Below are 22958 nucleotides of genomic sequence, written 5' to 3'. Positions count from 1 at the left end.
TGTGGAGTATCTTACATCATTCATAATAGATGCCGCATCAAAATGCATATCCGAAGTAAGTGGTTTGGCATGCAAACGACGTGTACCGTGGTGGAACAGTGAATGTAGGATCGCACGTAAGAATCAGAACAAGGCGTGGGTGTTGCTACGCGCTTCTCCTACTGCAGAGAATCTTATCAACTTTAAAAAAGTAAAGTCCCAAGGCAGGCGAACCCGCCGACAGGCCAAAAGAGAAAGTTGGCACAAGTTTTTATCGAGTATTAACTCGTTCAGAGATGAGGCCAAAGCCTGGAACAGGGTTAATAGGATTAGAGGGCGGCAAACACTTTCACTACCTCTGGTAAACACACAGGGCGATACACTGCAAGACCAGGCAGACTCACTTGGGGAGTATTTTGAGAACGTGTCAAGTTCAACAAATTATTCACAATCCTTTCTCAAACACAAACAAATAGAAGAATGTAAGCCTTTCATCAGAAAATGTCATCAGAATGAACCATACAACCGTCCTTTTAGTATTGCAGAGTTGAGAGCTGCCTTGAGCGCATGCAAGAGCTCTGCACCAGGATCGGACAGAATAATGTATGAAATGATCAAAAACCTACACAATGACATGCAAGTTACACTACTCGCACTTTTTAATGCTATTTGGGCTGTGGGATACTTTCCAACCGCATGGAAACAAGCCATTGTGGTCCCTGTTTTGAAACATGGCAAAGACCCTTCCTCAGTGGCAAGTTACCGCCCGATAGCCCTCACAAGCTGCCTTTGTAAGGTATTTGAAAAAATGATTAATCGGCGACTAATTCACTTCCTTGAACTGAGCAAAATGCTGGATCCCTATCAGTGTGGCTTTAGAGAAGGGCGGTCCACAACCGATCATCTTGTACGTATTGAAGGATATATCCGCGACGCTTTCGTACACAAACAGTTTTTCCTATCGATATTTCTCGATATGGAGAAGGCGTACGACACAACATGGCGGTACAAAATCTTGCGAGACTTGTCGAGAATGGGCATCCGTGGCAATATGCTAAAACTGATAGAAAGTTACCTGTCCAACCGTACCTTCCGCGTGAAAGTCGAGAATGTACTATCACGTCCATTTATACAGGAGACTGGTGTACCCCAGGGAGGTGTGCTCAGCTGCACGCTCTTTATAGTTAAAATGAACACACTCTGTGCTTCATTACCACCAGCTATATTTTATTCCGTTTACGTAGATGGCATACAAATAGGTTTTAAATCCTGTAACCAGGCAGTGTGCGAAAGACAAGTACAGCAGAGTTTGAACAAGATATCTAAGTGGGCAGACGAAAATGGATTTAAAGTCAACCCCCACAAAAGTTCATGTGTTCTCTTTACAAGAAAGAGAGGCCTGGTTCCAGACCCGTGCATGGAACTGGGTGGACAACAAATACCTGTCAACAAAGAACAGAAATTTCTAGGTGTAATACTTGACTCTAAGCTTACTTTCATCTCGCACATAAAATATCTCAAAACTAAATGTCTAAAAACTATGAACTTACTTAAGGTGCTATCACACACTATGTGGGGTAGCGACAGGAAATGTATAATGAATATTTAAAGAGCCTCATTCAATCACGGTTAGACTATGGCGCCATAGTGTACAACTCTGTCGCCCCGAGTGCACTAAAGATGCTGGATCCCATCCACCACCTTGGTATCCGTTTGGCCACAGGCGCATTCAGAACTAGCCCCATTCAAAGCTTCTATGTAGAATCGAATGAGTGGCCACTCAATCTGCAGAGATCTTACACCAGCTTCACATATTTCCTTAAAGTACACTCTAATCCTGAACATCCGTGTTGTGAAACTATTAACGATTCTACATGTACTGCACTTTTCCGTAATCGACCCTCTGTGAGACAGCCTTTCTCACTCCGTTTGAGGGAGCTTAGCGTGGAAATGGATGTTCCAATCTTTGAATACCGCTTCATGCCTCCAGCGAAGCAGCTACCGCCTTGGCACTGGCAAGTGATAGAATGTGATGTCTTTTGTAAGACTTACAAAACACGCACCAGAACTCGAAATACGAATGCATTTCCTAGAACTTCAGTACAAGCACTCATGCACAGAGTTCTACACAGACGCTTCCAAGTCACATGCCGGAGTATCCTATGCAGCCGTCGGTCCATCTTTTTCAGAATCCGATGTACTACATCCAGAAACAAGTATCTTTACGGCAGAGGCCTATGCTATATGGTCGGCTGTAAAGCATATACGGAAATCAAAACTCCAAAAAGCTGTTATATATACAGACTCCCTAAGTGTGGTGAAGGCCTTAATGTCACCCTACAAACATAAAAACCCTGTACTTACTGAGGTCTATTCTGACCTGTGCAAAGCTTATCTATCTAACCAGCAAATCATCATATGCTGGGTACCCGGCCACAGGGGAATCGAAGGTAACATTTTGGCAGACCAGATGGCTACGTCAATTGCACTCCCTGCTGTTAATAATACTGCTTTGATGCCTCACACAGATCTGAAACCTTACATACGAAAGAAACTGCGAAACCACTGGCAACGCATGTGGGACGCAGAAATAAATAATAAACTGCACGGTATAAAGCCACAGTTAGGTTTTTGGCCCTCCCCAACAAAATCTCGGCGAACAGATGTCCTATTCTGTCGCCTCAGAATAGGACACACATTTGGCACCCATAATTATCTGCTTACTGGAAGTGAACCTCCAATCTGTGGTAGATGCGGTGAGAGGCTTACCATCCTCCACGTGCTCCTGGAGTGTCGGGAAGCCGAAACGGAGAGAAAGAAACATTTTCCGCTTGCTTACCAACATTACATCCCTCTGCACCCGACTATGTTTCTTGGTAAGGAACCGCTTTTTGACACCAAGGCAGTCCTCAACTATTTAAATGATGTCGTACTACACGTTATATGCCCATTAAATTCATAGAGCATCCTCGCTCCAGAGGATGCCACTGCGATAACAGTTTTGCATAGCACATGCCTCCAGGCCCTTGTTTTTCAAGGACTCTAAGGAGGCAGTAGTGCTCTAGCATATCTTATAACCTTATATATTTTTACACATCGTATCATTCTTTTTAAGTGCATCTTAGTGTTCATAGTACACGTCATAAGTCATCGACATAATCTTATTATACAGATTTTACGCACTTTAACGCGACCATTTTTAAGGCCCCTCTACAGCCACGTCACACCAACTTCATCGAACTCATGATTACACTGCGAAGTCATTACCACGGACATGGCGCTCTTTGGCCATACTTGGCCCTTGCGCCATAAAACATCAAACATTCATTCAGGGTCCGTATAAAATCCACGGGCGATAAAATCATCACCTCGTGCTCTATGGTGTATATGCGAATCAGAGCGTGCGAGGGTGAGCCGGCGATCGCGGTTCAATCTGGCATGTGCGAAGGAAGAAAGTGGAGAGCAAAGGCGCCATCTTCCATCGCGCGAAAGGCCGTGGGTTGGAGGGACGAAGGGGTGGGCAGTGCTGTGCTCTGGCAGCAACTGCGCATTTTGCGATCGGGTGCAATGGGAACTGACAATTATGGCTCAATCTCGTGCGCCATATATGGAGAAAAGCGGGGAGGCAGTGCAGGAGGGAGGGGGGCAGGCTTCGACTGTGCCAACAAGTGCGCACTTTGCATGGCCGTGTGCAGTCACGCACACCGTACCTTAAAAGGGATGTGCAGATGGCTCTCACACCTTTGTGCGCACTGTTTTCTCGCTACTCTTGCATTGAAGCGATAGACCGTATGGAGGCCACTTTGCTCCCTGCTGCTGCCGCACATTCTCACACCAGTGTTTCGACAGCGAGTATCCGCACTCATCGAGTGTGATGTGTTCATGTTTGTTTGTGAGCGTTGACACCATCCTTGTTAATTCAGATAGTAAGCGAATGTTTACAAGTTAATACAGCCGATAAAACTACTATGCTTACTTCGTATAGTTGTCTACTGATTTGCTATCGTAATCGATGTTTCACGTTCGAGAAAAACTGTGACTTTTTCTTGCTTTTTTACATCATGGTGTGTCAGAGTGTGCACAGGTCCCTGAAACCCTTTAAAACACTTGTAATAGAAAATTAAAATTTTGAGGCCTTAAATGTACAGCAATTATTTAACCCCCTTGAAAACCCTTGATTTCTTTGGGTAATGTAGATAAAGTCCGATTATGCAACTGATTTTTCATGGTAGGTGACTGCGGTCGCAGCAAGCACTGTAACGAAACAATGCCAGGGATGTTACTGCTGTGCCAATTGCGCTGAACTGCACCCAGAGATGAATCCTGCTATGTCCTGCTCCATTTTAGCTAAATCTGATAACTCTGCTCCTACCATGGCGGAAAGAGATACTTGGACAAAACAGAACAAAGTCCTTAAACGCCATTTTGCCGCACCACTGAAAGCGATGTAGTGTGAGCCAGTGGCTACGTTGGATGAGCAGTGGACCGAGCCAAGCCTGAATTGTGCCGCTGTTTCTTCCGTGCTTCTGTGGGCCATTGTGTAGAGAGGTTCTGCTTTTAAAGCACAATTTAATTGCCCATTCTTGCGGTGTGCAGCGGCAGTGGCGTAACCGAGCAAACGACCACAACAGCGAAAGCTGGAAGAGCAAATGCGGAGTGGCAGATGAAAAACACGAGCCGCGAACGGCGGAGACCAATGAGAGCGGCCCCTTCAGTGACGTGTGCACAGGCAACTGGTTTCAACTGCCCTGCCGCTGGATGTGTACTCCTATCTGGTCTCAGCTGCACCGCTCATTTTGTACTATCGTCTGCTCGTGTTAGCTCTCGCTTCCGCTTGTTTGGTTTGCTTGGTTTGGTCTCATTTGTGCTTGTTTCGATAGTCATGGTTTGCGATTGTTTTGTAGGCTGATTGTATGCGCGATGCGAATTGTGTAGTTCTGGAAGCCACGCGGCACCAATGATTACACTAGAACCTTCGACAAGTCATGTATAAAAGCCGACGCACTTGACCCGCAGATCAGATTTTCGACAATTGCCAACTCTGCTACATGTCTCTCTCAAATTCTTTGCCTCAATATATTGCGAAATGAAAACAAGTATAGAGCTGCATTCAAATTTCGCATTAGGAAGTATCGTAATTGTCGAATTTTTTAAAGCGGAGCTTTCTTTGCCTCTTCCTTCGACTTTTGTGCTGCTGCTGTTGTTTCCTTGCACACTGCATGGGGGGGGGGGGTTCAGATCGTGTATGTACATGGCAGGAGCATAGCAGAGAGGAAAGTCGACACGAGAAACTTGTTTGGATCTTTACATTGCATGGCATGTGCACGATGCCCTCTGGGGTCCCTGAGTGTCATGACATTAGCCTCTTGACAGCTGTAATTATCTGGTTACCTCCTTCAAAAGCATTGCAGAAACTGCAGTACTTAACTTTCTACTAACATGCAAGTCCAGAGGGGACGTAAATAGAAACATACAGAGGAGGGGGCAGAGGACGCTGAAAATCGGTAGAATTGACGCAGTCACGAAATGAGTGAATAACAGCCTTGCCCCTCTCACAGTTTCCGTACATGGTTAGAGAGCAGGAGAAGGAAAAGATGACGTTAAAAGGCAAGGAAACAGCGGTTGCGGTCAAACTGAAGGTACGGTACAACACGCTTCTGCTATTTCTGAAAAATAAACGGCATGCAAATTTGTCAAGTGGACAACTGATGTAGGGCATTGCAGACACAAAGCCGCATTAAAACACTGTAGGGTCAGGCAGTGCTACGTAAGCAGTTGCACGTCGAATCTACACTTTTGTGCCTGCTGCGGTAGCTTGACGGCTATGGCATTGCTCGAGATTGCGCTTTCAACCCTAAACCATGGCAGCTGCATTTTGATGGGAATGAAATAAAAAAATGCTGTGCACTTAGATTTAGGTGCACTTTAAAGAACACAAGGGTGTCAAAATTAATCTGGAGTCGCCACTAATCATAATCCTCATAATCACAGCCTCAGGCATACCTCATAATCCAATTGTGGTTTTGGCATGTACAGCCTCATAATTAATTTAATTTTTAACACTTCTGCGACGTTGTGATGTGCAATGTGAGGCAATGGTACTGCTCAACCCTCTCGGAGAGTACGAACAATGGCGCACAACGCCTCAAGCAAACACCTCTCCCTGTGTGTTCTGTGTACTACGCGGACAAACAGTAGTGGTGCACATGAGGTAACATTTATCAACTCACCACTCTCCTATTGAATTAAACGCTGAGGAAATGACATATTTGCCATCAACATCTCCGCTAATTATAGTCAGTCAAAGCAAACAGCATAGAAAGCTTCGCTTACATAGATTCCCACAGTGCGTGATATCCGAATATTTTTCTTTTTCAATACCTTGAACTGCCATGTGCAAGTTGCTTAGGCAATGGAGCAATGTTGCTTCTGGTTTCTTCTTAGGTGGCAGCAAACGCATGTGCTGGTGCTGAGCTAGACCTGCACTTTCGTTGGCGATACGATTTAACGGCTTTAGGAACATTGTCCGGCTGCTACTAAGATTTTCATCTACTCCGCTCCAAACCACAACTGACAAAGCGACACTGGTTAGGACTTTAGCTGCTTAGCCTGCCTAGCTACTTTGATGGAAATCTGCCATCGCACCAAGCTTGTCATCAGTATCTTCAGACCAGTAGGTGATTGGTCGTGAGATTACACTCATGCGCTAGACTGGTGGTTGTAGAGCCAAGATAGAGTTCACAAGCGATCTGCCATCAGCTTCCATGAGCACCTACCAAGTATGCTTGTGCGCAACTTGTGCTCGCATGTAGGCAGAAATCTCCAAACTGAATTCTTGTAACACAGCTTAATTTGACAGCATATCTGTACTTTGCAAAAAGCAAACGGAAAATGCCCCATGTTATCAACCATCGCAGTAGTATTTCAAATAGATATATCACTGAAGCACTACACAGAGCAAAATTAGGTTTTTCGTATCGCTGGCATTGTAAAAAGCAATGAAATTGATTTTACCCCAGAAGTTGCCATTCCTACCACTGCCTGCATCCCTTCTCTCAGTTGGCAAAGCAAGACTTTCCACTTTCCTCCATAGTAAACTACTAGCATTGGATTGGGTTGTGTCAGGACTCGTGCCTATAAATGCGAAATTAGCCCACTTAGTGTCAGTTTTGATAACCAATATCTCTCAACAGAAGCACTCTGCAAGATTAAAACAAATCGGAGTTGTCTTCGAATATGATTGCACAAGTTCTTAAGGGGCCCTGAAACACTTCTTGAACATGGTAATAAAACGTTACCAATCTGTCAACGAGGCTCCTGTGAACTTGTGAACCAAATACTAATGCACTGCATGCAGCAGGGAATTTACAATGTCGTGTCAAAAACAGTGAAAAATCTCTTGCTCTCTTCTTCGCAACGTCTTTGTGCAGTATCATCGCAAGCAGTGGAGTCCGCAACAGCTATTGGTTGATTTCGTGATCGTGAGAACATCCTCAGTAATACAGTTATTGCTTATTTGAGCTATAGAAATGAAAAAATATTTATTTCTGCGATCTCAAAAAGACAGAAACACCGTTTCTTCTTTTCTCTACCAGTCTACACTGTGGGGATGCGCGACTCTCACGTGTCCCCTGATATGTTGTTTTTCCGCATAGCTCCCATCTCCTGCAATCCGGCTTCGCCGCGTGGCCTGCGTGATGCCCGCGGCAGTCGGTCTGGTTGAAGCGCAGTACAAGAGATGGCGCGAGTGTTGCGCTGCTAACGGCGGGGTTACTTGGACGCTGAAATGAGAAAACTCTTCCTCTTTGGCTCGAGATCGGCAAGCAGCGTGGAGGTTTCGCGCGTGCGCCGATCCATGCTTCTGCGAGACCGTCTCGCGAAGGCTTTTGTTCGAACGTGCCACCGTTCGCGTGACGGTACGTGCGAACGACCAGGCGTTCGAATCCAGCATGGGGCGAACATATTTGCTCGCTATCCGGTCGCGGTGAGTCGGACTTCTGCGATTTGTCGTGCGCCCATCAGCACATTTTGGGGATAGCAACTTGGCTAGCAGGCATTGATCTATGAAAGGTGCAATAAATGCCCTTGTGATTGTTTGCACTACTGTGTTGTCGTTCCTTTGACCCAAGAGCACGGGTGAGAATCCCACAATACATGACAGTTGTGCATTGCTGCATCTGCTGTGTGTAGCCTCCAAGACAAGTGTAGCATAGATGCCGTGGCGGCCACGAGTCATCTTGCCGCCTTTGGGCGGGGCAAGTGGGGTATTGCTCCCTCGCACCCCTTTGCTGTCCCCGCTGTGTAGCATCTAGTTCGCTAGTCGAAATGGAAGGAGAGCAAAAGTTTCTCATCGTTCCAGTAACCGCATCTAACATTGCTTCTGCTTGAAGGATTAGAAAAATTTATGTGGCAGGAGATTTGCAAGTTGACATAATTTAATAGTGATGTCATTCTATGATTAATTACAAAGGTGTTTCAGGGCCCCTCTAATATAAACATAGTATGTTGTAACTCGTGAAATTTAAAAAGTTTACAGCATTTTTATCACACTTACAACTTCATCTTTAAATAATGAGTACAATATGAAGATAACTAATGACGGAGCAGTGACTATATAAAAATATTAAAAAATTCAGTTTTATATAAGTGACGGTGAGGGGGGAACGGGCGCTTATTACATGAGCTTCTGCTGTATTATCAACATAGCTTTTTGTTTTATAGACTGCACCATCTTACAGGGCACATTTATGCATTATAGCAGTGAGATCGTGCTGAAAAATGTCTTCCAAGTCCACAGGTAGCCTGTCCAAGTGCTTCCATGCTTTTATATGCCACCTTAGTGTGTTTTCAGCACATGTTTGGACACCACTGCTTGTTTCATTGCAGTCCATTGTGAAGACTGTGATGGAGCAGTGGTCTCATTTTTGATGTTTCAATGGAGGTTGTAAACAATCAGCAACTTATTGCTTTTGCATGGCTTGCCCATTGGAAAAGCTCCATATATGCTTTGCAATCACTTTCATAAACCTGCTCTGGAAGCCCATTTTTACTGCTCTAGAACACATTCGGCTGCTTCTAGAACTGCTACAGAAAAGCATGGGCCAGTAACATTACTGCAGTGCTTCTAAAATTTAAAGCTGGTGCTACAGTACACGCGTTATGCTTAATATGACTAGCGCAAAGCTGAAAATCCCCACAGTGGACGAGTGAGAAAGAGGTGCAGGTTCCCCTCTTCTGCTTTCTTCACTGTTTTGTCCCTTCATTTGCTTTTGTAGCCCCCCCTCCCCCCTCCCCTCTGGTCACTTTGCTTTGGCTGGGCACTGTGTGCTTTCTGGGGGCCAGTTCATGCTCCTTGTCATGAGGGATAAGCCATATGACGCTGTACCGTGAATGTAATGCATATGTTGGCAGAGAAGTGAAAAATGCAATGAGAATGTGGCACGTTGTGGGCCACATTATTCTTGAAAATTCTTTTAAAGGGCATTAAAGGGTGTGGAAGTCTGTACAAACTGTGCATGGTTGCTCTGGCTTAAGTGCTTCATCTGGTTAACTTTGATAATGAGTGCGGCTATGGCTTATTAATCAGGTGCAAGGGTCTTAGCTTCTTAACACTTGACCACCTCCCCAGATTCTAGCTGCATTTATAGCCTTACCTAGAGAACTCTGAATGTCCACTGCCACATGCTGCACATTTACGTGTTTGTAACGTTAATGTCAGCACAGAAATTGTGAGGTGAAACACAAGGTACTCTGTATCAGTGGCCGTCTTTTCTTGCTGTGCAGGAGACTGATGGGTCCGTGCTGAGCACACTGCTTCGAGGGCTTCCAGGCCTGCTGCGGGATCGGGCAGTGGTGTTATGTGGGCGGCTTTCCCTGCGCCGTCTCTCCAGTTGGCTCATCAGCCATGTGAGTAGCAAAAGAGGACTAACTTGGGTGGGTTGGTACATGTAGCTAATAGGGTAACAGCCCATGGGACAGGACAAATGGAAGGATACGGAGAAAGCGCTCACTGTCAACAAAATTTATTGCACACAAGGCACTATATTGTGCATAAGGAGAAAAAGAGACTAGAAAAAGACAAGCACGTAAAATACACAGAAAAAATTGGCACCAAATGTACATGTGAAAGAAATTTGGTTTCTTTGTTGTGTAGTGACATCAGTGGCACATTCATGCACCTGTCTCCTTTCCTGAGGATGCAAAAAGCTTCATATGGTTTGTCTACGCGCTGGGCGCAGTAAAATTTGGTTGTCAGTTCGCACTTTGTTCGTTTTCTTCCATTTGCCTGTCCGATGCATTGTTACTCTACCAAGTATGCAACGTATTTAAGAATATAATAGTGCTTGTAGGAATAGAAACAATATTTCAGTCATGAATCAAAATACAATTAAATCTAGACATAACAAGCTTCAGTATAACGAAATGCCCTATATAACAAAGTATCTTAATTTTTATTTCCGCCCATAGAACACCGCACATTTTGAACCTCAGTAACCACAATTTCAATACAGTTAGACCTTGATATAACAAAATTTGTAAATTTGGCACTTTACTTCATTATATAGAAATTTCGTGATATTGAAACTCAACCTTTTTTATTCAAATAAGTAGTTGCTGAAGGATTTTGGTTACACAAAAGGGGTGTAAAATTTTTCAAATTACCGGGTAATTGGAAAAAACAAGTTTGTTAATGCAAGAGTTCGCAATCAAATATATAGTTTCATAGCTTGTAGACAATATCTTCACATCTACTGCATGAAGTGGAGCATGCAAAGCTTTTGCGTCCACTCCACCACCACGGCCGATAATGTCACTTGCACAGGGATGATGCTAAGTCATGAACAGTGCAGACAGTAGGGAGTAAGTGCTTTGTCTGCCGCTCGCTTCAATGCATCTCGGAAACTTGAAGTCTACTAAACTTCCAGCACTAAACGCCTGAGAAGACAGCGCACATGAAACCATGGCCATCTCGACTCACCCATTTTTTGCATCCACCACAGATTACCTGCGAAATAGGGCACACACACTGTGTTCCTGTGTGTTTAGTGCTGGAGATTGCGTTACCCCGAATGTCGGAGACTCGTTGAAGCGAGAGGCAGATGAGGCATTCGTTCTCTTCTGCCTGCCCTCTTCATGATAGCTGTGTCCCACTGTGGGTGACACTATTGTGAAAGCTTCGCAGACTTGGCTTCGTGTTGCCGATGTGAAGATATTGTTGGCAAGGCATAAAACCGCATCTTCATTCACTGACTCAACAAAATTCAACAAAACAACTCATTGAAATTCGCATTTTTTGATTGCCGGATAACTCAGAAAATTTTACGTGTTCCATGCAAAAAAAAAAATATATATATGTTGGTGATTATACATACTTGCACAAAAATTTCAATTTTTATATAACAAGGTTTACCTACTTCGTTATATCTAGGATTAATTGGATTCATTCTGAATTTTTTACATTGTTTCCTTTACCGTTGTTTTCTAGGTCTATTGAATAAAGCTGTCTCCGGCCTTCGATAACTGCTGCATGCTCGGATTACATAGTGCATTTTAATGTTGGGTAGTTCTTCCACAACAGTGACATGTGGACTTGTGCAATTTCTTGTGTAAATCTCTTGTGTAATTTCGCCGATCGCTGACCGCAATTGCCACTATTGCTGTGCTTTGAGTAACTTGCTTTTGTGGGCATAAGTTCACCCAATAAAAGTTAGTTTCATCATTCACAGATTTGCTGCTGTATTATTAATCGTCACTACTATGTGACAATAGCAGCTTTTTTAGCGAGTTTTTAACATTGTGTGGCTACTTGTTTGTCTCCCTCTCATTGACGCTACCCGTATATGGCAGTGTAGCAGGCTTATGGACTTATGAACTATGGAAACAACATTGAGGGTGACGTGGCTGCAGATGTTTGCAGCCTGCCATTCTTAGGTTATGTAGGCACTGTGGGAGCAAGCAAATCTATTACTTGAGAGCGGTGCATAATGGCATCGTGCGCAGAGAGCTTGGCTATTGGCTCTGCCCCTTCAAGCTGTTCGGCAATGGTCATAATTGGCCTTTCAGGGTTCTCACTCATCATGGCATTCACCTGCTGAAGAAACAACTGCCTGCTGGCATCTGACTACTGGCACTGGTTTGTATGCACTGGTCTGAGTGGAACAGGCAGTGAACATCAAGCTGATCTAATACTGTGATCTAGTACGGTGCTGAATAACACCGTCCGTGTCTGTTAGCTTCTTCGCACGTACCATCGAGGTGTGACACCTGCAACACCACTGGCGAAGCACCTCATCGCGCCAGCATTGTGAGACACCTGGTAGCTGCCTGGGCACTCTTCCTTCTGCCTAGCAGAGGTTGCCTTGCATGCGGTTTTGCACCAACATGTCACATCCACGTATGGTTAGAATACCTACAAGGAGTTCAAACACAATTCTAAATATGGTTACGCTAAATCTTGCTATTGCTGGTGAAACTGCCCCCCCCCCCTTTTTTTTTGTATTTGTCATGCTCAGAAAGAAGACATTTTATAATTAGGTAGTTTTATTGCCCATAAGTGATGTGACAGTCTGCAAACTTCCATGCTTTTTGCCAGTTGCTGGGTCTGCAATATGAAGCATGGGGCTAATGAGGAGTTTAATGATTGAAGAACTCTGGTCAGATCACCTTCAGCAGCACTTTTTAAGAGTTCTAAAATGTTTACTTGTGAAGGCCACCACCTTATGGTCATGAAGGTTATGAAGGCCACCACAAGGATGTTGTAGAGGCATATATAATTGACACGCACAGGCAATGACTCCCTTATCACTGCCTGTGCGTGTCACTTCAATGTGTTCACTATGCTAAGCAGAAACTTTGCCTACCAGCAGCTAAGTTAGTAAATAGATTCATGCTAAACGGGTATAACTGATATTCTAATGGACATTAACAGAAAGAAATGGAGCTGGGCAGGTCATGTAATGCGCCGGTTAGATAACCGTTGGACCATTAGGGTTACAGAATGGGTACCAAGAGAAGGGAAACGCAGTCGAGGACAGCAGAAGACTAGGTGGAGCGATGAAATTAGGAAATTCGTGGCCGCTGGTTGGAATCAGTTGGCGCAGGACAGGGGCAATTGGAGATCGCAGGGGGAGGCCTTCGTCCTGCAGTGGGCATAAAATAGGCTCATGATGATGATGATGGTGATGATGACCTGATTGCTTGTGTGTCACGCTTGAGAACTGGTTTCGTGTCGTTGTTTTGTTCTTTTATTTAATTTTGGGATACATGCATGGAACGACTGTGCTGGGGAAAAGGAAGATCACTGGCTGGCTGCTCAAAAGTGACATGCAAGAAGTGAAAGAAGGAAAAAGGAAGTAAATAAAGAAAGCATTGCAGGCATACCCATTTATAACGATACCAGTTTTAACAATATATCGGATATAACAATGAGCAGTGGATGCACTGTCAATTTTTGCACGTGTTCTATGGTAAAATAAACCGCATACTACGATGCTCTCATGCGGCATTATGAGTTATAACAATTAAATCTGGCTCTGGCTCCTGAGTATGTCAGCTGAAACAAAAAAAGAAAGCAAAATCCGTGCAGAAAAAAAAAATGCAAGCTGCTTCGTCACACCCACCTTAGTGCCGCGCACCCTGCACAGCATGCCTTCGTTGCATTGCCTTGAAGAAACAGAAAAAAGATGGAAAAAAATGTGCAGGCAGTGTTGTCACGCACGCTTTTGTGCCGCACACCCTATGCAGTACGCCCGCATCGCATTGCTAGCCTTGCGCACCCCTCTCCTGTCTCCCTTCCACCCTCTTGTTGACATCGGAGGGTGGGGGCTTGGTGGACAGGAGAAGGGAGAGGTTTGATGAAGGCATGCTGTGCAGCATGCGCGGCAGAGTGGCGGGTTTGATGAAGTGACTCACATTATTTTTTTTCTTTTTCTGGATTTCACATTTCTTTCCTTTTCACCTTCCTTTTCCAAGTGTTGTTAAAACCAGTAATGATATAAGTGACTGCACTTTCGGTCTAATTAAAATGCTTGAATGTTTGTCCCCTCTGCCTTTCTTATGCAACCCTGATGGTACGATTATCAGTTATAACAGTGGGATTTTCTTGGCTCTTGAATATTGTAAGTAGGTTCAACTGTACTGCCACTGATCTTTGTGGTGATTCTGCAATTACTGCTCCGGAATGCACTCTGGTAATAAAATTTTTATTAGGTGCTGTGTGTGAAACATCAACCAGGCCAGAACTAAGGTCACTGGCCTTGCAGGTAGCTGGCGACCGCAAGTTGCTGGACAAGGTGCGCACTGCCGGTGGAGAAGCTCTGCTCTATCCAGTGGCCAGTGCACTGGTGTTATACCGAGCAGAGTTGGATGCTCAGTCACCGCTTTTGCTGCTGCACGTCTTAGAGTCTGGGCTTGGCTGCAAGCCCGCAGCAGCACTGTGCCTGCGGGCACTTGCCCTGGCAGCCCTGGAGCTGCGACCAGCCACGGCCAAGATACTGCCTGAGTTGCTGCAGCGGCTTGCTCAGCTGTCGCCCACTGTGGCAGTATCACTGCCTGTACTCGAGTTCCTTGCCTGCCTAATCCGTGTGCCCCAGCTCTATGCCAGTTTTGTGGCTGCTGAGTACCGGAAGGTGTTTGCCATCGCCCTGCCGTACACCAATCCAGCAAGGTGAGCCAACTGCCTTTTTGTGGGCCTGTTAGTTTGCTACAAAAAAGAGAGCCTCCTTTCAGTGTAGTTTTCTTTCTCTGGATGCCACCTTTAACACACTCCAGCGCTTCATTTTTAATCCACACAGCCGTACAAATGGAGTTTGGTTCTTGCTGCCAACCTGTCCAATTGTGTTCGTGTCTATTGCTTAGTATCTTTAGCATGGTGACCTAAAAGTTATGCCATGACTAACCAAAGGTGTATGAAACTATACAATAGCTTCTGTGATAAAAGAGGTAGAACTGTGAAAAAAAAAATCAACAAGGGCAGAAACAGGAGCAAATACAACTGCACAGTGTGGGGATGCGCGACTCTCATGCGTCCCTTGATATCTTGTTTTCCCGCATAGCTCCCGTCTCCTGCAGTGCGGCTTCGCCGCGTGTCCTGGCACCCGCGGCGGTCGCAGTGGTTGAAGTGCAGTGCGAGAGATGGTGCATGTGTTGCACTGCTAACGCCGCCTCACGGCGGGGTTACTTGGGTGTGGGAAAGACAAGGCGCTTGCTCTTTGGTTCGGGACGGCAAGCAACGCAGACGTGCCACGCGTGCGCCGATCCATGCTTCTGCGAAACCGTCTTGTGAGGCCTCGTGCGAAAGAGCCACCGTTCGCGTGACCGTACACGTGAACGACCAGGCGTTGGGATCCAGCATAGGGCGAACATATTCTCTCGTTATCCGGTCGCGGTGAGTCGAACTTCTAGATTCGTTGCGCGCCCATAGGCATGTTTTGTGGATAGCAACTCGGCTAGCAGGCATTGATCTATGAAAGGTGCAATAAATGCCTTGTGATTGTTTGCACTACTGTGTTGTCATTCCTTTGTCCCAAGAGCATGGGTGTGCGGACCCCACAACAGTGATGTCTTGTTTCTGCCCGCTGTGGTGGTTTAGTGGCCATGGTGTTGCACTGGTAAGAACGAGGTCACAACATCAAATCCCAGCTGCGGCAGCGACATTGGGATGAGGACCAGATGCAAGATGCCCTTGTACTGTGCATTGGGTGCACGTTAAAGAACCCTGAAAGCCAAGCATTAAAAATGAATCCAGAGTCCCCCACTATGGCGTGCCTCATATTCAGATTATAGTTTTGGCTGGTCAGAACATAGAAATAATGCTTTTTGTTTGTGTCTTGTTTCTGTACGACTTTTTTATGCAGCATTGCGTCTCCTTTAGGGAGCGGCACTCTTTCTGCTGCCACTGATTTCAGCTGGCATTTTTGGTATGGAGTATGCGCTGCAGATTTAATAGTTGTTCACATATTGAGCTTGGTTTTCATTGTTTGAAGTCAGAGCTGCACTTTGTCATGTTTTGCTCTCATGACATGCAGGAAACAGTTTGTGTAATGCTGGGGTTCTCAAACTTTCTGGCCTTGAGGAACCCCACCAGTTTTCCCAGAGTGCCGTGGAACCCCTTCCCTCTCCCTCTTTCCAATGATGTGCTCATTCATTCCTTCATTCATTTTATTTCGGCATTACAGTACATTACAGCATGTACAAAAATGCTGGGGGCACAGACTAAAAGCCAGAAGCTTGACGGGGTCTGTACCCGATAGTTGCACTTTCACAGGGGCAACAGGAAATGTTCGTATGCGACAAGCTTACAATGCCAAAACTATATGTTTGAAAAGAAAAAAAAAGACTAAGGGCATTGAAATTAACATTAAAATGGAAATGCTTTACTTTTATGCATGACATCTAAATTTATGAAACTTGGAGAAACTTTTCAGCACAAAATCAAAACTTAACAGCAGCAGCATTACAGGAAACAATGTTGGTTGTTTAAAAGACTAGGCATTTGTTGGCCATAGTTGGTACGGGCCCGTGGTGTAAACCAAAACGTGATTTCGCGCATGTCATAAACATGCATTCTTTCAGTCAAATTAGCAAGTTCTTTCAAGCACAGATTGTTTGTTTTAATGCCTTGTTTGTAGCGTGTCATTAGTAAAGAATCATACAAGTCGAGAACAGGTATTACGTTTAGGTTTTTACAGATGGGCCCTGTGTGTGCGTTATACGGAGCATTGACAATCGAACGGACAGCCTTTTTCTGTAATCTGGAAAGCCTCAGAATGTTGGAAATTGTGGTGGTTCCCCAGACAAGGTAGCAATAGCACAGTTTTGAAAGGAAAAGTGAATTATACAACAACAGTTTTGCTTTCTCAGGCAAAAGAAAACATGTGCGCGATAATATACCAACCGAGCGAGAAAGGCTGGCACAAACAGAATCAGACTGCGAATCCCAGGACATGTTTTCATTAAAGAGTACGCAAAGACATTTCACAGCAGGAACCACCTCAATTTTTGATGTACCAAGAGAAAGCGCTAAATCAAAGTTGACTTTCTTGTTCTTAGCTCTAAATAAAATCGCTTTTGTTTTTGACATATTTATAGTTAGCGAGTTGTTCACACTGCAGGTGTGTAGTTTCGCGAGTACGTTATTTGCTCTGGATTGAATTTCCAATAAATCTGATCCTAAAAAGAATAAGGTAGTATTGTCAGCATAAACTATAAATTGGGTATTTTCATCTATTCTTACTACGTCATTAATATATACATTAAAATGTAGAGGCCCTAGGATGCTTCCCTGCGGTACTCCGCTGTTTAGGGATCGAAAGCTTGATTTATAGTTATTAAGTTGTACCTGCTGCTGGCGATCACTCAAGTAGCTTTGCATAAGTGTGTAAAATGCCCCACGGAATCCGTAATACTCTAGCTTTTTTAAAAGTATGGTATGATTAATCCAATCAAAGGCTTTCGAATAGTCTATAAATATTCCAAGTATGTAAAGTTGATGCTTGAAACCATCTATTATGATTTCTTTTTGAAGAAGTAACACGGATTCCATGAAACGTTTTTTTACTAAAACCAAATTGAAATGGCGTTATGATGTTATGGCGACTCAAAAAACTGTTCATTCTTATGTGAATCAACTTTTCAATAGCTTTGGAAAAAATGGGCAGTATGGAAATAGGCCTGTAGTTTGATACATTATTTTTGTCGCCGCCTTTGAAAATAACAGTGACTTTAGCAACTTGTAGCTGTCTCGGGAAATCGCCACAAGGAAAGATTAGATTGATCACATGTGTTAGGGATGGGGCAATGATGCCAAGCACGTACTTGACCGGTCGAATTTGTAGATCATCAGGGTCGGCGCAGTAGCTATTTTCGAGGGACGAGAACACTGCTACAACTTCTGGCTGGGACACGGGAAACAAATACGCAGAGTCACGTGTTCTCGAAGGCATAGATTCCATGCAGGACGTATTATGAACACTGCTTGCAACAGAGGCAAAAAATTGTTAAAAAGGTCAGCTAGCTTACAGCCAGTGAAAGTATCGTTATCTAATTTGATCTCAGTGGGGCCAGTGCTTTCTTTAGAATAACCTTCCAAGAAAGAATTTAGCCTTTTCCAGACAAGTTCCGGTTTTCTAGATACTTCGTGATTAAACAAGTTATAAAAGTATCGTTCTTTTTGGCTGTGCAAAAGGCTATTTGTTTTATTCCGCTTGTAAATCAGAGGCGCTTTTTGTCCTAAGGAGAACCTTTGAAACAGACTCACTATAAGGTCTTATTGGAGTATACAGAGAACGTAAAGGGGAAAAGTGGGCATCTTACTGTACACTCAATACTGTAAACAATGAAGTGCCGGCATGCCTCTGGGGGAGGTGGGGAAGGCGGGACCTCATCCTCTCTAAATCTGTCTAACCAATGTATAGCACCGCCGCTGCATCTGCATGTGCCTTCCATTATTTACGGTTTGGCATGTTATCTTTAATCTTGAAGGCAATTGCTCTTGATGAACTCACAGTAATACATAGACCAGTGGATTAATATTTGATTTTTCTGCAAAAAAATGTCACAATTCACTCGCGCTGAAACACTGATTGGAATGTGAATCCTAAATGTTCACAACATCTGACATGCAGCGGTGCCCCCTCACGTGCATCAGAATGCTTATTGTGAATTTTATTACAGAACAGATACAGTAGGGCAGCAAACCAGCTTGTGTCAAAACTGCGCCATGCTTACACCGGTGCACCTGAACCACAAATAACATCTGAATGTGCCTTGCTTGTCCATTACAATATTCCATGTAAATGGCATTGCCCCGCTGGGAAACCTTGGGTGCCTCCACATGCTCCTCCCCCCCTCCTAATCAGGGAAAATTCTTTTTCTGTCAAGAAAAAGACAAATGCACGAAAAAAGAACACCCTACACGTTGGCATCAACTTGATTGCGTCTGATTCTAAAAAAAGTTAGTATTTGTGATAGTTGGAAGAAAGAAAGGAAGAGGAGAATTTTGATTGCCGCACTTGCGACAACTGACACTGGAACAGCGGCCAACAAGGAGCGTGCAGTAGCGACTGTGAGTGCAATTTACTCAGGACGTTTGCAAGGTACATCATGAATGCATGTTGCTACATGAAAGAATAGGTCTATGGCCCACATCCTTGTCTAGCTGCATTGCAGTTGCGTTGCGCATGGTGACTTCTTTATTCGCTGAGCCTTATGTCTTCACCCCCCCGGAACACCTCTTTCTTGCTCTTTCTTCAATTCACGGGAAGTGGTCAAGTGGAGTCGAATGAGTGATGTCTCTAGAGCCAGCATTTCGACAATGCGACTTGTATTCGTCCGTTGGCAATATCTGCCACAGCCTCACAACGGATACATATGGCCATGAAACTTGTTTACTTCTCCCACCACCGACAATGGCAAAATCTAAATAAGTTACTGCATGGTGTATTAGGGAGACGTATTAGCAAGAGATGGGGGATGGGGTCCTGTCAATTTTTTCAAATGGTCAAATGTCAAATTTTTCAAATAGAAAAGAATCTTCATGTGTAAGCAGGTGTCAATCCCAGGGGCCTCATTTTGCCAGCGTGTGACCTTTGCGACATAGAGGTGTGGTCTTTTCTTGCATTGAGTGGCTGGCGCTTGTAAGGAAGGGGTAAAGAATTTACAGCTGTGCGAGCCGTCATTTGATCAGTGGTCGGTGCAGACGGCAGAAGTGTCGCAGGTTTGCGTTGGCGACTGAAGCGGACTGATTGCAGCAGTAGTATGGGGCAGTGCCCTCCATCCGGCCCAATGTCATTGGCCTGATATCACCCACATTTCCTTTAGGAAGCGTAAAGTGGAAATGACTTGCATTTGCGTCAGATGCATGAGTGAATTGTTTATTGCAGTAGTCTGCTTCGTCGGACGAAACATTGTCAACCGACATCATTGGACTAACATAAAGTGTCATTTTTCAGAACGAAGCGGAGCAATCCGAGTAACATGAGCGCTGAAGATTCCTTCAGCGCAGGGGGGTGGCAAACGCACGATAACGTGTTCAAGCACACGCTAGAGGGGGCAGAGGGGCAGGGCATGCACGCCTATTCGCCCTCTCCTCTTAGCATGCACGTCTCCGCTCTTCTACCCTTGCTGTAGCCGCACACGGTTGTCCATATGGGGGCCACGCCTTGGAGGTAATTCTTGGCAAGTGCAAAGGCTGAGCCGAGATGGTTGGTGCCTTCACGCACATTTTGTTCCCATGCGTCTAGTGTTAGCGGTTAGTAATCTCAAGTTTCCGAAGCACGGTGCGAAGGGTTAGCTCGCATTGCAACAGTGAGTGTTCTTGGTCATCGAGTGATCTTTGCCTGAGCACACGTAACATCGATAAATCTATGAACCTTACTTTGTGCAGTTGTCTCTTTGCTATTGTCATCAATGCTCTACCTTTCTGGTGAAACTGCAGCATGTTTTTTTTTCTGTTCTTCTCAGAACGAATATGTATACCTTTCTGCATTTTTTTTTGTAATTTGAGGGTGCCATCTGATAACGGCTGTGGGCACTAAGCATGGTTAGCCATGGCATCAAAGATTTACGGTGAAGCGCGACATAAAACGTGAATCGCTCGGACGCCTTGAACATTGCTCTCGGTGCACATTGCTCATGGTGCTATCAGCATCGCGTGTACTTGCACTCGTAACCATGCTATTGTGGCCCGTTCTTCTTGTGATTTGTTTAAGTGATTACTGACAAGATACTATCCACCAGGAATGTTCTGGGAATTTGCAAAGTTATTTTTGCTGCAGTAAATTTAAAATCTTGAATTAACAAAAGTCACAATTTAATTTGCTGCAAGTAGAACTTCGTTATACTGAGGTGTGACTTTGCATGCATATATATATATATTGTATAGAAGGATTTCAGCGCTTTCTAGTGGGTTGCTCTCTTCAGTGCTTTTGCTGGTGAATGCTGCTCATGCTGAGAGTCCGTGCATTGCGCAACAGTCGGTCCCAAACAGCAGTGACTAATAAACGCCTTTACAATATATATATATATATATATATATATATATATATATATATATATATATCATAGAGAGAGAGAGAGAGAGAGAGAGAGATGGGGGTAGTTGTGTCATAGGTGTATTGTAAAGCACAAGGGGCACTTTCAAGCTGCAAAAATTTGTGCAAATACAGCAACTTTGAACTGCATTCATTTTTGCCTGCCGCCTGTGAAACAGCTGCTGCTCACTCTTCATGCAGGTTCAGTGAAGTAGTGGTGGCATTGGCCCACCACTTGGTGGCGTTGTGGTTCCTCAAGTGCCGCGTTGAATTCCGCAAGGACCTTGCACCTTTCATTATGAAGGCAAGTTCTCCACATGGCTTTCACCAAATTTGTACGGACCTCTACATTCCTTGAAAGTGTGCTTTGAAAATAGGCTGTTGCATGCTGTAACCTTTTCTGCTCCATAGTAACCAATCGCTTACATTGCTTTTATTCCTTTTCAGGATTAGCTCAGTTGTTTGTTTGTAAAATGTCCAACCCCAATTTAAAATCTGAGCCATGCGGAACTGTGTGAAAGTGGTTTAGGCACATTACTGCTGTAAGCTTTGGTGAAAATTTCCAACAATTTGGTCTAGGCTATTCTGTCGTCATATGCGACAGAAGGTAACCATTAAGTACTTCTCGATTACTGTGAGTTGACACAAAAATAGAGCATGCAGCTTGAACAAGCCAATGTACAACGCAATGCCACATTTCCATCTACATCTTTTGGCCAATAAAAACTGTTTTTGTGACAAGAATCATAAGGAGATGGTTACCTTCTCCATTTACATGAAGATGCTGCCTCTAGCGTGTAACTGGTATATCTAAAGAAAAAATTGTGTTTTCGTATTCACAACCTACGAGTCTGTAATAAGAACCACGTTCAAAAGTTATTAAGCCCCGTGCGCGCTTTATGTCTGTGTAGGATAATTATTGCTGTCATATTCTTTCCTCTCGGGCAGTCTACCTTTGGAATGTTTTTTCTAAGAATTTGAATCACATGCAAGTCTATGTGGATCATTTATAAAATAGTATAGACATAGTCAGTGTATGAGTAAATGTATTGACTGATGAATGGTGTAACAGATGAATCATCCCAAGACTAGAGAACAGGGTGGGGTTGTGTCCTCGCAAATGGTTGGTATAACCTTATAGCATTAAAGTATTAAACTTGCATGATGAGGCTTCATTTTCTCCCAAAAGTAATTACACAAAATTGGCAGGTGTATTCATTATGCAGGCTGAAATTGTATGGAGCATTTCAGGATACGGAAACCTGAAAAAAATTCTGCAGAACCCATCTCACGATGACTGTCGACGGTAATTCCTTTAGCATTGAATCGACATAGTGACACAACATATTGCCACCATCGAAATGAGTTATGTGTGAGTTATGTACTGCAGCGGGACTCCTCTTTTGTGCTTCCCTAAGAACACTCGACGCCATCTAGTAGCACCACCGTGAAGTTTGCACATGGCCTTCGAAATCCATGGTGCGTCGGTGCGTGCGAATACTGAGAAACTCGTCATGATGCAGCAGGGCTCCTCTCTCGTAGTTGCACTACTAAGCTCGTTGGCACGGGATTGAATCCCAACCATGGCGGCCGCATTTCAATGGGGGTGAAATGTAAGAATGCCTGTGTACCGTGCAATGAGTATATGTTAAAGAAACCCAGGTAGTCAAAATTAATCCGGAGTCCCTTACTACGGTGTGCCTCATAATCAAATTGTGGTTTTGGCGCATAAAGCCCCAGAATTTATTATTATTATTATTATTATTATTATTATTATTATTATTATTATTATTATTATTATTATTATTATTATTATTATTGCATCATGAATGCACTGGGTATGTGCCGCTCTTCAATGAACCTCTCGCCAACTTGGGTCACTGAGTATCTACCACTAGGTGTGTGGCAAACGAGGGAACAATTCTCAGCATTTGCGTGCACTGGCGTGCC

General features: G+C 44.2%; 1 protein-coding gene across 6 annotated transcripts in view; it reads left to right on the top strand.

Moving 5' to 3' along the window:
• The window catches only part of gig (TSC complex subunit tuberin), a 134246-nt gene that overhangs the window by 50539 nt on the left and 60749 nt on the right, over positions 1–22958 (top strand). For all 6 annotated transcript variants that reach the window (XM_055073382.2, XM_055073384.2, XM_055073383.2 and 3 more), the window contains 3 exons: positions 9763–9885; positions 14241–14644; positions 21210–21312. In XM_055073382.2, the coding sequence (XP_054929357.2) occupies positions 9763–9885; positions 14241–14644; positions 21210–21312 (630 nt within the window). The remainder of the gene's footprint in view (positions 1–9762; positions 9886–14240; positions 14645–21209; positions 21313–22958) is intronic.

The sequence above is a fragment of the Dermacentor andersoni genome, chromosome 4 (genome assembly GCF_023375885.2).
Source record: "Dermacentor andersoni chromosome 4, qqDerAnde1_hic_scaffold, whole genome shotgun sequence".
In the NCBI taxonomy this organism is placed as follows: Eukaryota; Metazoa; Arthropoda; class Arachnida; order Ixodida; family Ixodidae; genus Dermacentor; species Dermacentor andersoni.
The sequence above is the reverse complement of the archived record's forward strand: the minus strand, read 5'-3'. Positions and strand labels throughout refer to the sequence as shown.